Here is a 21,617-nt window from a genome sequence, read left to right on the forward strand (position 1 = left end):
ATTGATTAATATTCTACTTATTTTATGCTAATTCTGGCAGCAAATTTGTTTCACTTTTGACCCTTTCGAGACAGTTAAGTTGGATGATTCATACTATCTTTGTATGTATACCCCTTTATATTCTGCACACAACCAAAACCCCTACAACCTATCCTAGCCAACTGATTTATACACAGCTGTGCTGCAGCGGTACAGGCAAAATCACTACCTACAACACAAGTGCAACACTCGCATGACCACCTTGGGGAAAAGAAAGGATGCCTTCATACATTGCACAGCAACCTATAAATTCTTCTGCTTCCTAAATTTCAGCAGTCTTCTGATGATCTCTTTCCAAGAGGGTTTATACCAGTTTGGTGGGATATTTCTACCTTTCACTTCACAGTTTTTGCCTGCTTCAAACTCCACGTTGCAACACATCTCTCTCTCTCTCTCTCAATACCATCAGTTACATCATCATGCACAAAAACTTGTGCAGTCAAGAGAAAGAGGAGGCAGATGGCAGGGTTTTGCGGTCATTCACTTGCAGACAAATCTCCCTCAAATTAAATTCAACTGTCTTGAAAATGGAGGGACATGTTGGATAAAGTAGTCCTAGATATGCATTGCCTTCAAAAATTAAAAAATGGTCATAGCTGAAAGCTTTTGATTATAGGTGTGCTCATTTAGGGGTAGCTTGAAGCTAAACTGTAACAGCACGTTGTCCAGCTGCTCCAACCCAATAACATGGCCAAGCACAATGATGTCACATATATTACCTTCAAACAGCACATTGTTAATTCCTATCCTCACCAGGGGTTTTAATCCTTCTCTCTCTGTTGAAATCTACTCTTACCTTTGAAAACACACACAGTATATTTAGTGTGTTTCATCTGCAAAGAAAGCAACTTCTGACTCCATTACTTCTCAAAACTGATGGAAACTGTAATAAACAGGGATTTTGTTCATAACCTTAAGTTTTTCTTCTTCACCAGTGAATGCCTGTTGTACAGTTCCTATAGAGTTACCAAGTGGTTTGTGAGGGTACAGGGCTTAGTGGTTATGTATTGCACTCACAATTGTGAAATCATGGTTTCAATTCCTGGACCAGATGGTATGTTGTGTTCTTGAGCAAAACACTTCATCTCAGTGCTCTGCAATCACTTCAACACCTCGTGTGGTACACTGTGCACCTGTTCAGAGCAACATTGATTTGATGGAGAAAGTGAGCTTAAAGTACAGCACAAATATTTGGTCACTATAAACAAATCATTTTCTACAGCTAGATGCCATTCCCATTGCTAACCCTCCTCTGTTTCCAAGCAAGGTAATATTTCCCCATGATGAGGCATGTTTTCACAGTAAATTGGAAGCAAATTACACTGCTTGTATGAAAGTGACAATGATTTACAACTATATGCAATGTCAGGACAAGGAGACACAAACATACATATACACATGATAGAATTCTTGCAGTTTCTATCAACCAAATCTACTCGCAAAACTTTTGTCAGCCTGGGGCTATAGTAGAAGACGCTGCCCAAGATGCCATGCAGTGGGACTGAACCCTGTGATTGGGAAACAAACTTCTTATCACACAGACATGCATGCACCAAACCAATTATTTGAAAAATATATCTACTTTCATATTAAAAATTATCAGAAAAAATATATCAACTTTCATTTTTAAAATTATCAGAAAAATATATTTCTTTCATTCTATAAACTATAAGAAAAATATATTCACTTTCATTTTACAAATTATGAGAAACATACATATTCACTTTACTTTCACAATAATTTGAGAAATATTTTAACTTTTACTTTACAAATTACAAGGGGCGTTCATTACAGATTTCTCATAACCCACTTCTGGTCATTGTAGGAAATGGAACTTGTACAGGTACAATCATACATGTCACATTGTAAATTGCAGCTTTCCACTAGTATTTGTTTGTCTTTTATAGCTGCTGAAGTAGACTAAAGTGTTATAATGGAGGCAGTTGAATGCAGATCAGTGATCAGGTTCTTTTACTTAAAAGATCGTACCAAAAGAGACTTTCAATGAAATGAAAAAAGTTTATGGTGATGATGCATCATCATACAACATAGTCAAGCACTGGCATTGCCAGTTCAAATGTGGTCAGACATGGTGGAAACTGCTCCTATTCCTGGACAACCACATTCTGCCATTGATGACGACACCCTCTATAAAGTGGAAGCTGCCATTCTGGAGGATCGCTGCATAGCTATTCAGCAACTAGCCCAAGAGATTAAGATAAGTGTAAGGTCCATGGAAAAAATTATTCATGACCATTTGCACATGCAGAAGTTGTCTGCATTATGGATTCCCCAGATGCTCACACCTTTTCAGATGCAGGAAATGAGTTAATTGCTCCCAGGCTCTTTTTGACAATGTGCCAAGAAAATAAGGAGGACCTCTTCAGCAGATTTATCATATAGGTTGAGAAATGAGTCCATCACTATGATCCTGAGATTAGTCCAGTCGAAGCAATGGAAGCATGATAACTCACCACCTCCAAAGAAGGCTCGTGTCCAATCCTCAGCAGGCAAGGTGATGCTCACAGTTTTGAGACCAGCGTGGACTAGTGATGATGGATTTTCTGGCAAAGTGCACCACAATTAACAGGGCATATTATGCTTCTCTGCTGCAGAAATTGGTGAGACGCCATCAAAGCAGAGAGGCATGGCATGCTGACCAAAAGAGTCCACCTCCTCCAAATCAACACCCCAATTCAATGCACATGTTGCCCAGATGAAAGCACACTCCTGCAGCTATGAAGTCCTTCCACATCCCCCCTTACTCTGCCAACCTCGCACCATCTGACTTCCACCTCTTTCCAACCATGAAGTCTTTTTTGAAGAGGGAGCACTTTTTGGATGATGAACTTATTTCTGAGGTAAAGTCTTGGCTACAGACACAACCTACCGACTTCTACAGACAAGGTCTTCACAGCTGCATAAAGTGATGGGAGAAGTGTGTCACCATTAGTGGTTGCTATGTAGAGAAGGACTAATAATTATGCCAAGTTTCATTTATCCCAATCCTTGGGAAGTGGCTGAGGGGAAATCTCTAATGAACACCCCCTTATATATCATATATACTATATTATCAAGTGAGATTGTGTTCCTTTGGACTTTTTCTGAAAAAAAAGGTGGGGACAGAATCACAAGAAAACAACAGAGAACAAGCAACATAATCACTTTTAAACATAAAAATAAATATTTCTAAACATACACAATATAATATAGACACAGAACACAAAAACATTTCAAGAGGAATATGTTAGGGAATCAATAAGAATTGTAATATCATAAGATTACATTTTTACTTCAAAAGATGTTGACTAATGTGTGAGGAGTGGTGGTAGATTGAGCGTTACTAAGAGGATGTGGTGCAATATTTACTATCTTATAGGTCATTATCACGAATATCAGCTTGATAGGTGAAGAATGTATCAAAAGTTGTTGTTGTTTATGATGTATCATCTCTTTGTACAGCTTAGGATAGGAGCTGAGCTAATTGTAAATTCCTCTTGTAATTTTTATGCCAACCCTTAAGCAATAATTTTTGTCAATTTAAGTGGTGTAGATGGAACTTTTGTCGTCTCCTCTGTATTCTCAGCTTTTTATCTCTGGGACACTAGCAACTCACTCACATCATCCTCTTTGACTTCTCCTTTGCAAATGTTTCAATATCTTTCTGAATTTGATGTAGACTTTCTGCTTGAGGGAAACTTGTAATATCACACATACAGTCTGGCCATATACTTTTGCAAGCACTATTCAAAGTTGAAGATTTCACTTCTTCCCATGACTCAACTATATTATCTGCAGCATCCAGTATGTTGAATTTCTTCCAGAAATCTCTAACTGTAGGTTTATCCTCCCTGTTAATTGCTTTCATAAGCTGTTTGAAAGTTCTTCTCATATAATATGCTTTGAAGTTAGCTATCACACCTTGATCCATTGGCTGGAGCAAAGAAGTTGTATTCTTGGGGATAAATTCTACTCTCACATTATCAAAAAGGTCATCTAAATTTTCTAGGTGGCTCAGTGCATTGTGTAAAAGAAGCAATGTTTTGTTGGAAATATTATGTCTAATACTGTACTACAGGACAAAAAACGTTTGTACTACTCTTTGAAAAATGCTCTTAATCTTCATGCATGTCAAATTGGGAGTAGATTAGACTTTGTGTAACCTTTGAAAACCCTTAGATTTTTTGAGTGATACACATGTAGAGGCATTAATTTCATATCACCAGCAGCATTTCCTCCCAAAAGAGGTGTCAAATGATTTTTGGAAGCTTTAAATCCTGGTGATGATTTTTCTTCTTGAGAAATAAAAGTTCAAGCTGGCATGCATTTCCAGAGAAGTGTAATTTCATCAGCATTGTGTACTTGCTCTGGTGTGTAGCCCCCTTCAGCAATCATTTTCTTTAACTGCTCAAGATAATTAATAGCAGCCTTTGTATCAATGCTTGCAGTTTCACCAGTCATTTTTAAGTTGTGCTAATTCATCCACTTTTTACACATTCAAACCAGCTTTTACTAACCAAAAAGGGGTTTTTCTTAAACGTTTCACCTTCCTTTTTCAGCAAATCGTGTTTATTGACACATTTATGCTGATTTGATCCTTGATCTATACACTCAAGAGTCGTTCCATTCTAAGCATTACATTAGATTTATAGAAAATAAGTTCAGGCAGTTAGTGGAGGAGTTTCTTGAGCGCTTGACATAATTTTCTCTCTATTGTCACATATAGTTCCTACTGTAGACGTTGGCAAACTTAAGTTTACTTCTGCATCAAGTCTCTTCAAAACATCAAGTTTACTATTCAGTGTAATCCCTTTACAGTTCCTTTTCACACTCGTGCCTTCAGGTCAGACATCTTGAATTGAAGGCAAATCCAACAGTAACAGCAATTAATTATCCACAACTATGTATTCTTCTTACCCGACTGAATAGGTGTCTTGTAAATGATGTCCTATCCGAATCTCAATGTGGTTTCCAATCTGGAAGAGGAACAATGAATATGATTTACACAGTGAGACAGATGCATGAGAAGTGCTATGAGTAGAATATGGATCTTGTCGAGGTATTCATTGATTTAACCAAGGCCTTTGATACTGTGAATAGGGCCTCCCTATGGAAAATACTTGGTAAACTTGGATGCCCAGATCATTTTGTATCAATAATCAAATCATTTCATTATGGGATAGAGGCTTAGATCAATGTTGGTGGTGGCATGGCAAGGCCCTGTAAAGAATGGTGTCAAGGAGGGTAACATCCTTGCACCAGCTCTCTTTTCTCTGTACTTTGCTGTTACTCTTACTCATGCTTTTGCTGTGGACAGCTCTCCAGGGATATATGTTAGGTATCAATCTTCTGGCCACCTTTTTAACTTGCGTCAATTTGTTGCCAATTCCAAAGTTTTCCAGTCACTTATTCATGACCTCTTTTATGCAGATGACTTTGACTTAGCCACTCATACAGCAGATGATATGAAAATGCTTGTGAATCATATTTCTGCTTCTTGCAAGGCATTTGGATTCAGCATTGGCTTGGACAAGAATGTTGTAATGTTCCAGCCTGCACCAGGAAACCCATATGTGGAACCAGCTATCTTGGTTGAAGGAACAATACTGAAAGTGATAGACAAGTTTGTTTACCTGAGCAGCACACTCAGCCATTCTTGCTCCTTGGATGATGAAATATCTTTCAGGCTGCAGAGAGCAACTGATTCCTTCAGGTCTTTTGAGTTTAATGCCTAGTCCTAAATATGGCATCACAAAGCAAAGAAAGATGGCTGTGTACCATGCATATGTACTGACATCGCTCCTTTACTCGTGTGTGACATGGATCCTTTACAAATGTCATGTAAAGGTCCTTGAACACTTCCATCAATGATGTCTGAGACACATTCCCAATGTTGGCTGGACCTTAAAAACTCCATGTCCTGAGGAAAGCCAATATCCTGAGTATGGAAGTGATGGTGCACAAACACTAGTTACATTGGACTGGACATCTTGTTAAAATGAATGATAGCAGGATCCTTAAACAGATACCATTTGGGGAACTTGATAGTGGAATGCAACCCCAGAAGAAGCTAGGACTGTAATTTAAGGACTGTATAAAGTCCTCATTAAAGGCCTGTGAAATGTGGGAGGCTGACTAGGAGAGCAATGCTTGTCATTGCCACAGATGGAGGAAACAGGTAAAGGAGGGAGTTGATACCTTTCAAAGAGCATGTATTCTTCATGAAGAATTTAAGCATGCTGCTTGAAAATGCACTGGTAGTGTAATGAATGGGGAAGCTTGGTCTGCAATGTATGTTTGTCAAGAGCAGGGCTCGTTAGTCACCAACAGAGCCACTAGTGTAAAGTATAAAGTAGTCTTGAGCGCACAATATTCCTAAAGGTCAGTAATGGTTTTCCTTGGTCACAAGTGGACGGCCATCATGTATGTATGTATGTATGTGGTCATCATCATTTTGTATCTGATCTTCTATGCTAAAAGGTCACTATTGTTTGAGTCAGTTCTTGTTCACAATTACTGCCCTCTAAATAAGTTGGGGACTATGTCGAGTATGTTTGTTCCATTTTTTGTATGGTTTTGCATGGTTTCTCTATCACCAACCACTTTATAAGGTGAACTGAGTATATTTTACCATAGCTTCAGTGCTGGAGGGGTCAGGTTGTCTTGTTCCCTGCATGACTAAAGAACCTTCTCTGCTCTACATCGCTTCTGTTCATCAGCACCAGAGTTGACATCCCATCCAGCAGATATTGTCCATTTGCAGCAAATCTACAGCATCCCATTGATATATCTAATATTCAGTATTTCTTTTGGCTCACTTCTACTGTATCATGTTATTAAAAAAAAGGTAGTCACTGGCTGTGCAATGAGGTCAGAGTACAAAAGAGATGGAAGGACTGAAGCTATTGGGTAGTGAATTATTTGAAGTGAGACATACAACCCATCAGGTCATTGAAACATCACTTGCAGACTTTGTCTTCACATAGCATACTGAGAGCAAACCTATCAATGTGCAAATAACACATGTATGGAAGTGTTTCACTTCAGCACTACGAGTGAAAGAAATACTCAACCACTACATACATCTGTTCTATTGCTTATAGCCCTACCTTTACGCGGTACGCATTTACAATAACGTTGAATGAACAAACATATTTCATAGAGTAAAGAGTTTACACAGAGCTTGTGATGAAGTATAAATTGTGGATCTTCTATGAACATTCTTCCTACTCCCCTTTTGAAGCATCAGTTTCATTTTTCAGTGACTTCAGTGAATGTCTTCGTTAAAAAGAGTTTTGGAAGATCAATCCAGTTCAAAGTAAAACAAATAAAAATAAAGTGACAAAATGATATGAGGTTGTTAAGAAAATGGTTTCTTTAATACTATTCTGCAGAATATGAACTTTAGATTTTAAAAATGTAGTTCCAAATGAAAGAACCTTAATTATTTTCTTGCATATCATTTTAGGAACAGAACTTATCACTACCACTGCTACAATTCCTTCAAAATACCAAACTGTTGTAATTGTTGAAAGTGATAAAAAAGGCTTCCTTACAACAGCTAAACGCTTTAAAAATATAGCAGTAAGTAAAGCATGAAAATGTCCTCTATTTAGTCTTGTTAAAAATTGCTTTGTATTTTAAGTGTATCCATGCTGCAAATATCAACTAGTTAAAATTATTGAGATAAATAAGAATTTATGAACTTCAAAGGAATGTGAAATAATTCTTTTTTAGAACAGTTAATGCTGAAGCAGAAAACCTATAAATAATAAATAATAATGTGTAAATATATGAACCAACATCTCCCACAGACAGCTTTTGACCTTTGTATCCAAAGGATTTTTTAAACCCAATATTGATTTCAAATTTTGACACAAGGCCAGCAATTTCAGGGAATGGGATAAACCAATTATATCAATCCCAATACTCAACTGGTACTTATTTTATGGACCTAGAAAGGATGAAAGACAAAGTTGACCTCAGGGGAATCTGGACAAAAAATGTAAAGATGAATGAAATGCCACCAAGCATTTTGTCCAGTGTGCTAACAATTCTGCCAGCTCATTGCCTTATTTTTTTTTTTAAAGCAAATATTTACATGCTGTTATTTATAGCTTTTCTGCTTCGAGATCCAATGTTTTAAAAAACAATTATCTAGGTAAAATTTCAGTTTCAAACACATTACATCAATTTTCCTTGAATTTATAAATTTTAGACTTTTTCATGATTTTTCTTCTGGATGTAAATTGTTTTAATATGTAATTCCTACACTTTCCTGATAGAGAAATGTTCAAATCATGTAAGCAAAAAAAAAAAAAAAAAAAATTTCAAAAACCCAGATTGCATTCAATAACAGAGCTATTTAAATATTTTCAGAATTATATTACTTAGTTTATTTCTGTCAAAGAAAGCAAGACTGAAAAGAGAAAAAAAATTATCTACTTTTGACCTAATCTTTGTCATCATGACACCTTGCCTCAGTAAATCAACCCACAAACTACAAACATCAAGACATTTAGACACACTAAGTGTGTTACATTTACAGATAATTTGATCTTAAAATCACAAGTAGTTTTTATCTAATCAACTATTTTATCTATATAATTTAGTATGTATTATGCAGATAACGACACTACATATATATATATATATTATAAGTGTGTGAGTAGTGTAGTGTGTGTGTATATGTATGTGTGTGTATATATATATATATATATATATATATATATATATATATATATATATATATGATCAAACAGACTCCAAAGAGGCTGGTGTTGGTCTGTGTTGCAAGACTTATATAATGACTTATATAGTCACCTCATGGCAAGTTCACCAACCAACCAAACAAAGAAACAAACAATTGATTAATTAATTTATTACAGGTGGAAGATGCATTTTTTGCCATTCAAAAGCACATAAAAACTGTTAACTTTACTTAAACATTTATTATTTGGTGTCAAATTTTCTTTACACTAACTGGAACCTGGTCACTGACACAATTTCACTTGTGAACCAAGTTGCAGCTAGTGCAAGGAAAATTTGACACCAAATAATAAAAGTGTGAAGTTAAGAGGTTTTTTTTTGTTTTTTGAATGTCTATTACATGTCTTCCATGTTGTAATTTTTTTTAGTTATAACACATGGTCTGAAATCCACTCACTTGCCAAACAACTACATCTTGGAAACAAATATTATCATCATCATCGTTTAACATCCACTTTCCATGCTGGCATGGATTGGATAGTTTGACTGAGGACTGGCAAGCTAGGAGGCTGCATCAGGCTCCAATCTGATCTGGCAAAGTTTCTACAGCTGGATGCCCTTCCTAATGCCAACCACTCTGAGAGTGTAGTGGGTGCTTTTTACATTCCACCAGCACAGGGGCCAGTCAGGTGGCACTGGCATCAACCACACTTGAATGGTGCCTCTTATGTGCCACCGGCATGGGACCACTCAGGCGGCACTGGCATCAACCACACTCGTATGGTGCTTTTTACATGCCATCGGCACGGGAGCCAGTCTTTCCCTAATTAGTTGGGCTATGACCCTCTCTGTAACTTTTCTCACCTGATCCAATAATTTGATACCCTATAGTTATTTCCATCTAAAGCATCACCTTTACCCTTGTAGCACTTGACTAAGGTGCTGCTACACTAGTCATTAGGTATGACTCTTTCATGAACTACCTGATTTACAATGCGAGCAACAAAACCATAACCCACACCAGCTGGTACTAATTCTATCAACCCCAAAAGATAAAAGGCAAAGATAACCTCAGCAGAATTTGAACTTCAGCCGCGAGCTGGCAGAAACGTTAGCACACCGGGCGAAATGCTTACCGGTATTTCATCTGCCGTTACGTTCTGAGTTCAAATTCCGCTGAGGTCGACTTTGCCTTTCATCCTTTCGGGGTTGATAAATTAAGTACCAGTTACACACTGGGGTCGATGTAATCGACTTAATCCCTTTGTCTGTCCTTGTTTGTCCCCTCTGTGTTTAGCCCCTTGTGGGCAATAAAGAAATAAGAATCTGAACTTCGAATGTGAAGACAGATGAAATGTTGTTAAACATTTTGCCCAGCATGCTAACAATTCTGCTAGTTCACCACCCTATAATTTCCCAGACAATATTAAGAATATGGTTGGTACATCATGATAGATCTGTGGATATAACTAATATTACTCAACAACATCAATAACAATTGTTAAGACCAGATAAAAATAGAGTTAAGTTTAATCTTACTTGAAGGCAGAAATCTGATTTATGAATATTCTTCTGAATATTGTAACATTTTTTGTTGAACAGAATGATATTCCTGGACCAGGAAAATATGAAACCCTCACAGATTTTGAATCAAACAGTGCTTCATACTCAAAAAAAGGGACTGGTGGCCTGGCATCACTGGTAAGTTGGTAATCTTTTTCTTCTCTATTAAAAGAAAATTATTATGAAAACCAAAAATGTTTTCCTACTACTAAAAGATATTTAGAAGAGAAGAATAAGGAAAATTCAATTTTTAATCTTATGACTGCATGAAAAGACATTTGAATTGACTGATATAACATAAATATGAGTCTTATAATATCATTCCTCTATGTTTTCATGTTATTGAAGCTGATTTAAAATTGTTTGTATCCAGTACCTATTAAATATATACAAGTACCAATTAATTGACTTTGCCAATTATTTAATTGACCATAAGTCTCACCTTCAAAAATTGCTTGTGCTTATTCAAAAGAAATCTACTGTGTCTGCCATTCCATTGATTGGTGTAGTTAACTTTTTAAAAATTTCTGACATGGTTTTAAGATAAAAATAATTATCATTTTATGAACATTTATCATATTTACTCACAAAAATATAACAAATATGAAGATGTTATGGCAAAGTCTTATTTTACTGGTGTGCAACTTTGACCAGCTTCTGTGTGTGTGTGTGTGTGTGTGTGTGCTCGCGCATCATCATCATCATTCAATATCCATCTTCCATGCTAGCATGGGTGGGACAGTACCACAAGACCCGGACAAGATAAAGCCTGCACCAGACTCTTGTGACTGTTTTGGCAGGATTTTTACAGCTGGATGCCCTTCCTAACACCAACCACTCAGCAGTGTGGACTTAATGCTTTTTACATGGCACAAGCACAGGCAAGGTGAGCAGTGTTTTTTACATGGCACAAGCATAGGCAAGGTCAGTTTTGGCAAGGTTTTTACAGCTGGATGCCCTTCCGAACACCAACCACTTTACAGTGTGGACTGGGTGCTTTTAAGTGGCACCTGCACTGATAGGGTCACCAAGTACTTGCAAGCCATAAAAAAAATTTAAGAGTGGAGGAGGCATTGGAGGTGATGATGAAAAAGTTATAGTGGTGAGACAGATACCGGTGTCTTGCTGTAGAGGAAGCACAAGGTTTCCCAGCTGGAGAGAGAAAGATCAAGAATGAAGGCAGAAACAGGTGTGCTACCGCAAGGAAAATACACAGTTACCCAACCTGAGGGAAGTGCCGGAGAAGGAAAGAGTGTAGGAGACAGCAGGATAGAGCTGGTGGCAAAATGCCAGGCATACTCACAAGGAATGGGGATCAGAATATAAATGAGATGGTTGAGTAAAGGAAGAAAGAGATATAGATGGTGGAAAGTGCCAGGGCATACTCTTGAGGTTCAAATGCCATAATATAAGTGGCAGGATTTTGTGAAGGGAGTGTGATGAAAGAGTGTGAGTAAGCAGTGAAAGACCTGGGTATATATAGAGTTGGAAGGGCTATCGGTTTGCAATAATACAGAAGAACAGGAGTGTGAGGACAGGATTGGGGAGTGAGAGCTAGGTATAGTGTATGAAGGAGGAAATGTGAGAAAGAGAAGAGATGTAAATTGGCTTGTTGGGGTAGGGCGAGGGAAAAGTTTTCTTGTTACATGTGGGTGAAACACCCAGGTTGGGGTATAGCAGATGGCAATAATAGAATGAGACAAGGCCTGTGGGTAGAATGCACAGGTTGGGGGCTAGCAGAGAGCAATGATACTGTGGCACAGGGCCAAGGGTATAGGATTGGGGAATGGGAGATAATCATTTATATATATATATATATAATTACCTCCACTCCCCAATCTTATATATGTGTGAGTGTGTATGTATGTGTATATATGTATGTGTGTGTGTATATATATATATATATATATATATATATATATATATATATATATATAAGAATTTAAGGAATGGAGAAAACGCATGTTATAATTGCATACTTTATTCCTACATATGTTTCAAAGGATTACAACCTGTGTGATCCATAGGGATCTTTAATATTAAAATTGTAACCTTCTCACCAGGGAAAGCATGGGAATCATCTTAAACGTAAGACATTATGACCGATTATGAAAACAATAGATGGATAAGGTTATGACTTGATTCATTTGAAAAAAACCGTTAGAGAATTGGACGCTGCCGGATAGTGGGTTGGACAACACATACCTATAAATGTGTGAGAACGTACATGCATATATAAATACATATACACAAACACACACATATATGCATACTGATACACACACACACACATATATATATATGTATATACATATACATACATATGTGCACTTGTATATATATATATATATATATATATATATATACACACACACATATATATACACTCATACGTCCACATTTATACATATGCACATACATACCCACGCATATACAAATATACACATGTGTGCATGTCCCCATATACACATATGTATCCATTTATATATACACACATATTTAGGGTTTTGTATAAAATAGAGGTGTTTTAACTGATTTTTCTGTGTACATATACGCATTATCATTTATATTTTCACTCTTACCCTTGTTTTTACTCTTATCAATATTATTTTTTTTTAAATATATAAATATGCATTTACGTATGATTTTTTGGATGTATGTACATTTTTGTGTAAAAATGTATTTATTAAAACATAGGTTTGTTTATATATTCAAATATGAGTGTACTTGTGAATAAGCATGGGAGCATATTTGTGTAGATGTAATTTTTGTTTTAAAAAAAATATAAGTAAACATTTAGATGTTTGTGTATGTGTAAATATAAATGTGTGTATATGATTGTGTATACAAGTTTATGTGAGTGTGTATGTCCACATGTGTATGTATGTGTATATATATATATATGTGTGTGTCTGTGTATGCATGTGTATATATATATGTATATGTATATGTGTATGTGTATGTATATATATATGTATATGTATATGTATATGTGTATGTGTATGTATATATATTTATATATATATGTATATATATATATATGTATATATATGTATATATATATGTGTGTATATGGGTATATATGTGTGTGGATGAGTGTATCTGTGTGTATGTATGTATACATGTATACCTGTGTTGGGGGTGGTGTACGTATGTTTGTAAGTATATATGTGTGTATATGTGTACATATCTACGTATATGTAAGCATATATAATTGTGTATGTATTTGTATAAACCCATATGTATGCGTTATTAGGTTTTGTATGTAAGTACATATTTCTATATGTATGTGTGTGTATGTATATATGTATGTATGTGTGTATGTGTGTTTATGTATGTATATGTATGTGTATGTGTGTGTATGTGTATATATGTGTATGTGTGTGTGTGTGTACACATATATATATTTATGTATACATGCACACATATATATGGATATGTGGATGTATGTATATGGGTATGTGTATGTATGTATATATGAAAACACTTGAGTTATTTTTCTTTTATATATATATATATATGTATATGTATTTGTATGTATGTATGTATGTGCATGTGTGTGTTTACGTATGTATACATGTATGTATATGTATATGCGAATCTGTTTATTTGATTAGGTAATAGGCGTAGATGTATAGCTATGTGTATGTGTATGAGTCTATTTCTATTTATACATGTGTGTATATATAAATGGATACATATGTGTATATGGGGACATGCACACATGAGTATATTTGTATATGTGTGGGTACGTATGTGCATATGTATAAATGTGGACGTATGAGTGTATATATGTGTGTGTGTATATATATATATATATATATATATATATATATATATATATATACAAGTGCACATATGTATGTATATGTATATTCATATATATATATATATGTGTGTGTGTATCAGTATGCATGTATGTATGTGTTTGTGTATATGTATTTATGTATGCATGTACGTTCTCACACATTTATAGGTATGTGTTGTCCAACCCACTATCCGGCAGCATCCAATTCTCTAACGGTTTTTTTTAAATGAATCAAGTCATAACCTTATCCATCTATTGTTTTCATAATCGGTCATAATGTCTTATGTTTAAGATGATTCCCATGCTTTCCCTGATGAGAAGGTTACAATTTTAATATCAAAGATCCCTATGGATCACACAGGTTGTAATCCTTTGAAACATATGTAGGAATAAAGTATGCAATTATAACATGCGTTTTCTCCATTCCTTAAATTCTTAAATATACTCAAATACCCAAAATTTCAAGGAGTTCCTGCCTTAAAAACAGGAACTAAACCACAGTTATTTTGTGTTCTTTGCTACATTGGTTTCTATTAACCCATTTATTCTATCAGAAGAATTTTTATTCATTAAGATAGAAGAAATACACATAATTATATATATATATATGTATGTATGTATGCGTATATATATGTATGTATGTATCTATCAGGGCCGTTGTGTGGCACGTAAAAAGCACCATTCAAGCGTATTCATTACCAGCGTCACCTTACTGGCACTTGTGGTGGTGGTACGTGGAAAACAACATTTGAGCAAGTGCGTTGCCAGTGCCGCTGGACTGGCTCCTGAGCAGGTGACATGTAAAAACACCTTTTGAGCATGGCCGTTGCCAGTACCACCTGACTGTCCCTCATGCCGGTGGCACGTAAAAGCACCCACTACACTCTCAGAGTGGTTGGCATTAGGAAGGGCATCCAGCTGTAGAAACTCTGCCAGATCAGATTGGAGCCTGGTGCAGCCATCTGATTCACTAGTCCCCAGTGAAACCGTCCAACCTATGCCAGCATGGAAAGCGGACGTTAAACGATGATGATGATGATGTGTATGTATATATATATATATATATATATATAGATCGCCATGATAGATCACTGACCACTACATTTATATTTTTTTTCTCCTTGTTTCTCTCCTTATTTCTTTCTGTGTTCCTTTCAGTTGAAGAGCGTAGCTCGAAATGTCAAAGACCTTCTCTATTCCTGAGCGTTAAACTAATACATCCATTTGTTGTTTACACCACCTGTCTTCGTCTGTTGTTTTTTCGTAAATTCTCCCATATATATATATATATATATATATATTTATATATATATGCTGATTAATCATTCCTTTATCTTTTTCCATTATTTTCCTCCGTCATTTCTTTTCCTTATGGTCTCAAATGTGGAATCACCAGAGTAAACGTAGATTTTCTTTGTCAAGAACTGAAAGTAGCGGCACATTTGTTTCACTACCTTCATCATTCAGTACCAAGCATGACTTCAATCGTTCTGGCAACACTAGAGCTTTCCAAAAGAATATTGCTGAACAAGTGGAACCCATTCCACTACCAGCACCCAACCAGTATCAGGTAAAGAAATAATTATTTTGATATTTCCTTATTAACTCATTTTTCCTTCTGTTAATCTCTAAACCAGTGTTTCTCAACTGGGGTTCCCTCGAACCCTAGGGTTCCGCAAAAGGTCCCTAGGGGCTCCGCGAGAAAGAGTAAGATAAGTTAATGCTAATTTCACAATCATAATATTACCGTACATGCACAACATATTATTAGTTACTGCAATATTGGAATATAGACATCATCCTATCTGACCTATTACGTTATCAAAAAAAAAATAATAACTGCCATGCATGCATGTATGTATGTATGTATGTCATTATTCAGTTTATTTCAAGATTTCTTGCCAATAAAGAAAGAACCGGTTTCTAACTTAGATCCAAGGTTCCTTCATTGGAATTTCAACATCAACAGCAGGGTATTTTTGTCTGTCTGTCTGTATGTATGTATGTATGATTTTTATCACATGAGCTACGATGAAAAAATATGAGAAAGATATGATATATAATATTTTTTGTGCAGGGCTTCCTTGAGACATGTAATTTATTTTAAGGATTACACAAGGGTAAACAAGTTGAGAAAGACTGATCTAAACGTTATGAATTCAGAAGAACACAATGGTGGTGGTAGCAATGGCAATGGTAGCAGTAGCAACATGTTGGGAGGGATGAAGGAAGGAGGAGGAGGAGGGTGATGACGATGAGAACAATCCTGTTGTTGTTTAGTCCTTAGGTCAGCTCAGTCATCAAAACTGTTCCAGTCATGCCCATCCTGTCTTTTCCTTAGATATTGCATATCTAACAATGCAAGTTGGCTGAACTGGAATATATGTCAAAAAGGATTTAGTTTCATCCTTCAAATTTCACTTGTATAGAGTTAACTATATGTTTTAATAACCTTATCTATGCTCAACTCTATTGAAAAACATGAATACTGTCTATCTTTTTTTTATGTCAATTCAAGGTCAATAAAATAAGTACCACTTGAGTATTGGGGTCTATGTAATTGGCTTATCTCCTCCCCTCAAATTAGTGACCTTGTGCCAAAATTTGAAAACAATAGTAATGCTTCTTGATGTTAGTATACTTGATATTCTTTCAAATGACTTTCTGGTTATTTATCCTGCTTTTCCAGCTCTTCTTTTGATTTTAAGATAAGTGTATTATGACCTGTATTTCAGGATGGTCATTTTTTTTTCTTGCCAAATAAACGCATGTACTATATGTTCATTCTTCATTCCTTTATTATTGTTCTTCTTTTATCCTGTGTCCATTGTCTGGAAATCTTTCATCACACACCTGTGACCTCTTCAGCAACTCATCCATCTCATGTGTTTCCACTGGAGAGGTCACAGGTGTGTGACGAAAGATTTCCAGACAATGGCCGTAAGATAAAATAAGAACAATAATAAAAGAGTGAAGAACAAATTTATAGTGCATGCATTTATTTGGCAAGAAAAAAATATTGACCATCCCAAAATATTACAATATCCGTTTCAACACATGATTTCACATCAAGAACCTTACAAAACAAATTCATAAATGCATTAATACCATTAATTTTAAAATAAAGGTCACTAGTTCAAATTTAGCCTGGTGCCATGTACATAATCAAGAATTAGACACCTAATGACCTGTTTATCATCAGGTCATTAGGTGTCTAATAGAATACCTTTAACCCTTTTGTTACCATATTTCTGCCAAAATACACTGCTTTTGTTTCAATTAATTTTTGAACACAATGAAGAATTTAACAAAATAGCTGTCATTTTTAAGCTGGTATTTGAAACATAAATTAAAATGAAATTTTGGTGGAAGCTTTCAATTTAGATCACTTTAAACAGGCACTTTATATAACAGAGCCAGGAGCAGTCTTGGGTAGATTGATCTCAAATGGGTTAATCCTATGATTAAAGGTTTTCTAGCCATGAGCCACCTTTTCATTTTCTACATAGTATATCTAGGACTATATTATCCTATGCATCCCTACTTAAGTCTTTTAAGACAGGAGGGTATGTTTCAGAGGAAATTTCACTGTCATTTTTAATCACCACATAGAAGCTCTTTTGTTGGTTTGTGATGGTGATAATGCTGTTACTAATGCTTTGTTATTATTTTCCCTCAAGTTAACTCTGATCATGTAGACAATCTTGTTTTTTCCTTTTTTCTAGAACGTTGAATGGCCACATAGACGTTCCCTTTTTGATATAGTTAAGGAGTCTGCTTTACAGCCATATGGTTTCGGGTTCAGTTCCACTGCATGATACAGCAGACAAGAGTCTATTATTTTAGCCTTTGGTTTAAGGCAGTGAGCTGGCAGAATCATTAGCATATCAAGCGAAGTGATTAGTAGTATTTCCTCTGTCTTTTAAGTTCTCAGTTCAAATTTGCCTTTTATCCTTTAGGGATCGATAAAATTTGCCTTTCATTCTTAAGGGGTTGATGAAATTTACCTTTCATCCTTTAAGAGTCAATAAAATAAGTACCAGCCAAGCACTGGAGTCAATGTAATTGACTTACCCACTCCCTAAAACTTGCTGGCTTTGTGACAAAATTTGAAACCAATATTCTAGCCTTTGGTTGACCAATGCCTTGCAAATGAAATTTGGTAAGCAGAGGCCATATAACTGTATGAAAGCCTGTCATGTATGTGTTGTGTGTATACACACAAATATATATTCATATCTATCAAGATATCTATATATATATATTAGCATGGAAAGCGGACGTTAAACGATTAAACGATATATATCATCATCATCGTTTAACGTCCGCTTTCCATGCTAGCATGGGTTGGACGATTTGACTGAGGACTGGTGAAACCGGATGGCAACACCAGGATCCAATCTAATTTGGCACAGTTTCTACAGCTGGATGCCCTTCCTAACGCCAACCACTCAGAGAGTGTAGTGGGTGCTTTTACGTGTCACCCGCACGAAAACGGCCATGCTCGAAATGGTGTCTTTTATGTGCCACCCGCACAAGCCAGTCCAGGGGCACTGGCAACGATCTCGCTCGAAAATCCTACGGGAGCCAGTCAGGCAGTACTGGCAACGGCCACGCTCAAAATGGTGCATCTCATGTGCCACCCGCACAAGAACCAGTCCAGGGGCACTGGCAACGATCTTACTTGGCTTGCCGGGTCTTCTCACGCACAGCACATTTCCAAAGGTCTCGGTCAGTAGTCATCGCCTCGGTGAGGCCCAATGTACGAAGGTCTTGCCTCACCACCTCAGCCCAGGTCTTCCTGGGCCTACCTCTTCCACGGGTTCCCTCAACTGTTAGGGTGTGGCACTTTTTCACGCAGCTATCCTCATCCATTCTCACCACATGTCCATATCAGCGCAATCGTCTCTCTTGCACACCACAACTGATGCTTCTAATGTTCAGCTTTTCTCTCAAGATACTTACACTCTGACGGGTATTCACATTGACATTACACATCCAACGGAGCATACTGGCTTCATTCCTTGCACGCTTACGTATGTCCTCAGCAGTTACAGCCCATGTTTCACTGCCATGTAGCATGGCTGTTCGTACGCATGCGTCATACAGTCTGCCTTTTACTCTGAGTGAGAGTCCCTTTGTCGCCAGCAGGGGTAAGAGCTCTCTAAACTTTGCCCAGGCTATTCTTATTCTAGCAGCTACACTTTCAGCGCACCCACCCCCACTACTAACTTGGTCGCCCAGATAGCGGAAGCTATCGACTACCTCTAGTTTTTCACCCTGGAATGAGATAGAAGTTGTTTCCTGTTTGTTTACAGTCTTTATTGCACCTGAACATCTGCCACAAACAAAAACTAACTTCCTAGTTAACCTGCCTTTGATGTTGCTGCACCTCTTATGTGTCCATAGCTTGCACCGGGTACATCTTATAGAGTTACTACCTACTCCTTTTCTACATACTGAGCAGGGCCATCTACCTGAAGGGGTTTGTGTTTTATCTACCTTCCTACTTATTAGGATTTTGGTTTTAGCTAGGTTGACTCTAAGGCCCTTCAATTCTAGACCTTGCTTCCACACCTGAAACTTCTCCTCTAGTTCTGATAGTGACTCCGCAATTAGGGCAAGGTCATCAGCATAGAGGAGCTCCCAGGGGCAACCTGTCTTGAACTCCTCTGTGATTGCCTGGAGGACTATGATAAATAATAGGGGGCTGAGGATGGAACCTTGGTGGACCCCTACCTCTACCTGGAATTCATTGCTGTACTCATTTCCAACCCTCACCTTACTGGCAGCATCTCTGTACATGGCTCGCACAGCTCTCACTAACCATTCTTCTATCCCAAGTTTCCTCATTGACCACCAGATAAGGGATCAGGGGACCCTGTCAAAGGCTTTCTCCATGTCAACGAAAGCCAGGTACAGAGGTTTATCCTTAGCTAGGTATTTCTCCTGCAGCTGTTTCACTAGAAATAAGGCATCAGTAGTGCTTTTACCTGGCACGAACCCAAACTGCATCTCATCTAAATTGATTCGCTCTCTAATTAGTTGGGCTATGACCCTCTCTGTAACTTTCATAACCTGATCTAACAGCTTGATGCCTCTGTAATTATTTGTATCTAAAGCGTCACCTTTACCTTTGTAGCAGTTGACTATGATGCTGCTACACCAGTCATTGGGTATGACTCCTTCGTGTATCACCTGGTTTGTAATACGGGTGACTAGGCTATAGCCAACACTGCCAGATATTTTGAGCATCTCTGCAGTGATTCCTGATGGGCCGGGGGCTTTCCCGGTCTTCATACTCTTAATTGCTTTATCTACCCTGGTACTATCAACTCGGATAGCTGGTCCCTCTATTGGGTCAACATACGGCAGGCTCTCTTCCTCCCATTCATTCTCTTTATTAAGCAATCTATCGTAGTGGCATCTCCAGACCTCTTTCTTTGCATCCTCATTTAATGCAAGCGTACCATCATCCATGCGAACACATTTCTCTCCTACAACATCACTATTCTCTCTCCTACACTGTCTTGCAACACGAAATACCTCGAGTCTTTGGTCCTCACGGCGCAGAACATTGGCAAATCTTTTCTTATCTGCTTCCCCTCTGGCTAAATAAACCTGTCGCCTAGCCTCCCTTCTGGCACATTGGTACAATTCCCTGCTACCACCGTTCTTCCAGTCCTTCCAAGCCTGTTTCTTTTGTCTAATAGCCCTGTCTACCTCCTTGTTCCACCACCACGTTACTCTGGGTCGGGAGGGGACCTTACACCACCCACAAATCTGGTCGGTGGCTTTCAACAGGTTGTCCCGCAGAAATCTCCAATTGTCTTCCACGTTGTATGATGCTATATCCCCTTCTATTTCGTTAAATGCTTCAAGTAACTTGTCTCTAAGTCTCTGTCCATTTGCAGGGTCTTTAAGCTTGCACAACCTTCACCTCCAAGCCGGTCTAATTCTGGGCACCCATTTTGCCTTGATCCCAAAGTCGCTAACTACTAATCTATGTTGTGGGGTACATTCTTCGCCAGGGTAGGTTTTGGCATTTATAAGCCGCCCTCTTTCCCTATTTCTGGCAAGGATGTAGTCGATTTGGCTAGAGTGTCTGCCGGAGCGGTAGGTGACTAGGTGACTGGCAGGTTTCCTGAAGTTGGTATTGCAGACCATAAGATCGGTTGCATCACAGAACTCCAGCAGTCTGGTTCCCTCCTCGTTGCAGGAACCGAAGCCATAGCCTCCATGTATGCCATGGAAGCCTCCAGCACGACGTCCGACATGACCATTGAAGTCTCCAGCCACAAAGAGAAGGTCCCTGTCACTCGTCGACGAGGTAGTTTGCAAGAGGGTGTCATAGAATTGGTCTTTCAGACCATCTGGTAGCCCCGGTTGAGGTGCATAGGCTGAGATGACAGTAGCTAATCTATGATGAAGCACTAGTCTAATCTTAAGTACTCTGTCACTTACTCTAACGACCTCGATTACCTTATCCACCCATTTC

At 37.5% G+C, this 21,617-nt stretch overlaps 1 protein-coding gene across 2 annotated transcripts in view; it reads left to right on the plus strand.

The window, feature by feature from the left end:
* The window catches only part of LOC106881804 (O(6)-methylguanine-induced apoptosis 2), a 64,823-nt gene that overhangs the window by 3,684 nt on the left and 39,522 nt on the right, over positions 1-21,617 (plus strand). For both annotated transcript variants that reach the window (XM_014932318.3, XM_014932319.2), the window contains exons 2-4: positions 7,508-7,623; positions 10,351-10,449; positions 15,516-15,689. In XM_014932318.3, coding sequence (XP_014787804.1) covers positions 7,508-7,623; positions 10,351-10,449; positions 15,516-15,689 — 389 coding nt within the window. The remainder of the gene's footprint in view (positions 1-7,507; positions 7,624-10,350; positions 10,450-15,515; positions 15,690-21,617) is intronic.

This window comes from Octopus bimaculoides, chromosome 4 (assembly GCF_046866305.1).
Source record: "Octopus bimaculoides isolate indiv1 chromosome 4, ASM4686630v1, whole genome shotgun sequence".
Taxonomy (NCBI): domain Eukaryota; kingdom Metazoa; phylum Mollusca; class Cephalopoda; order Octopoda; family Octopodidae; genus Octopus; species Octopus bimaculoides.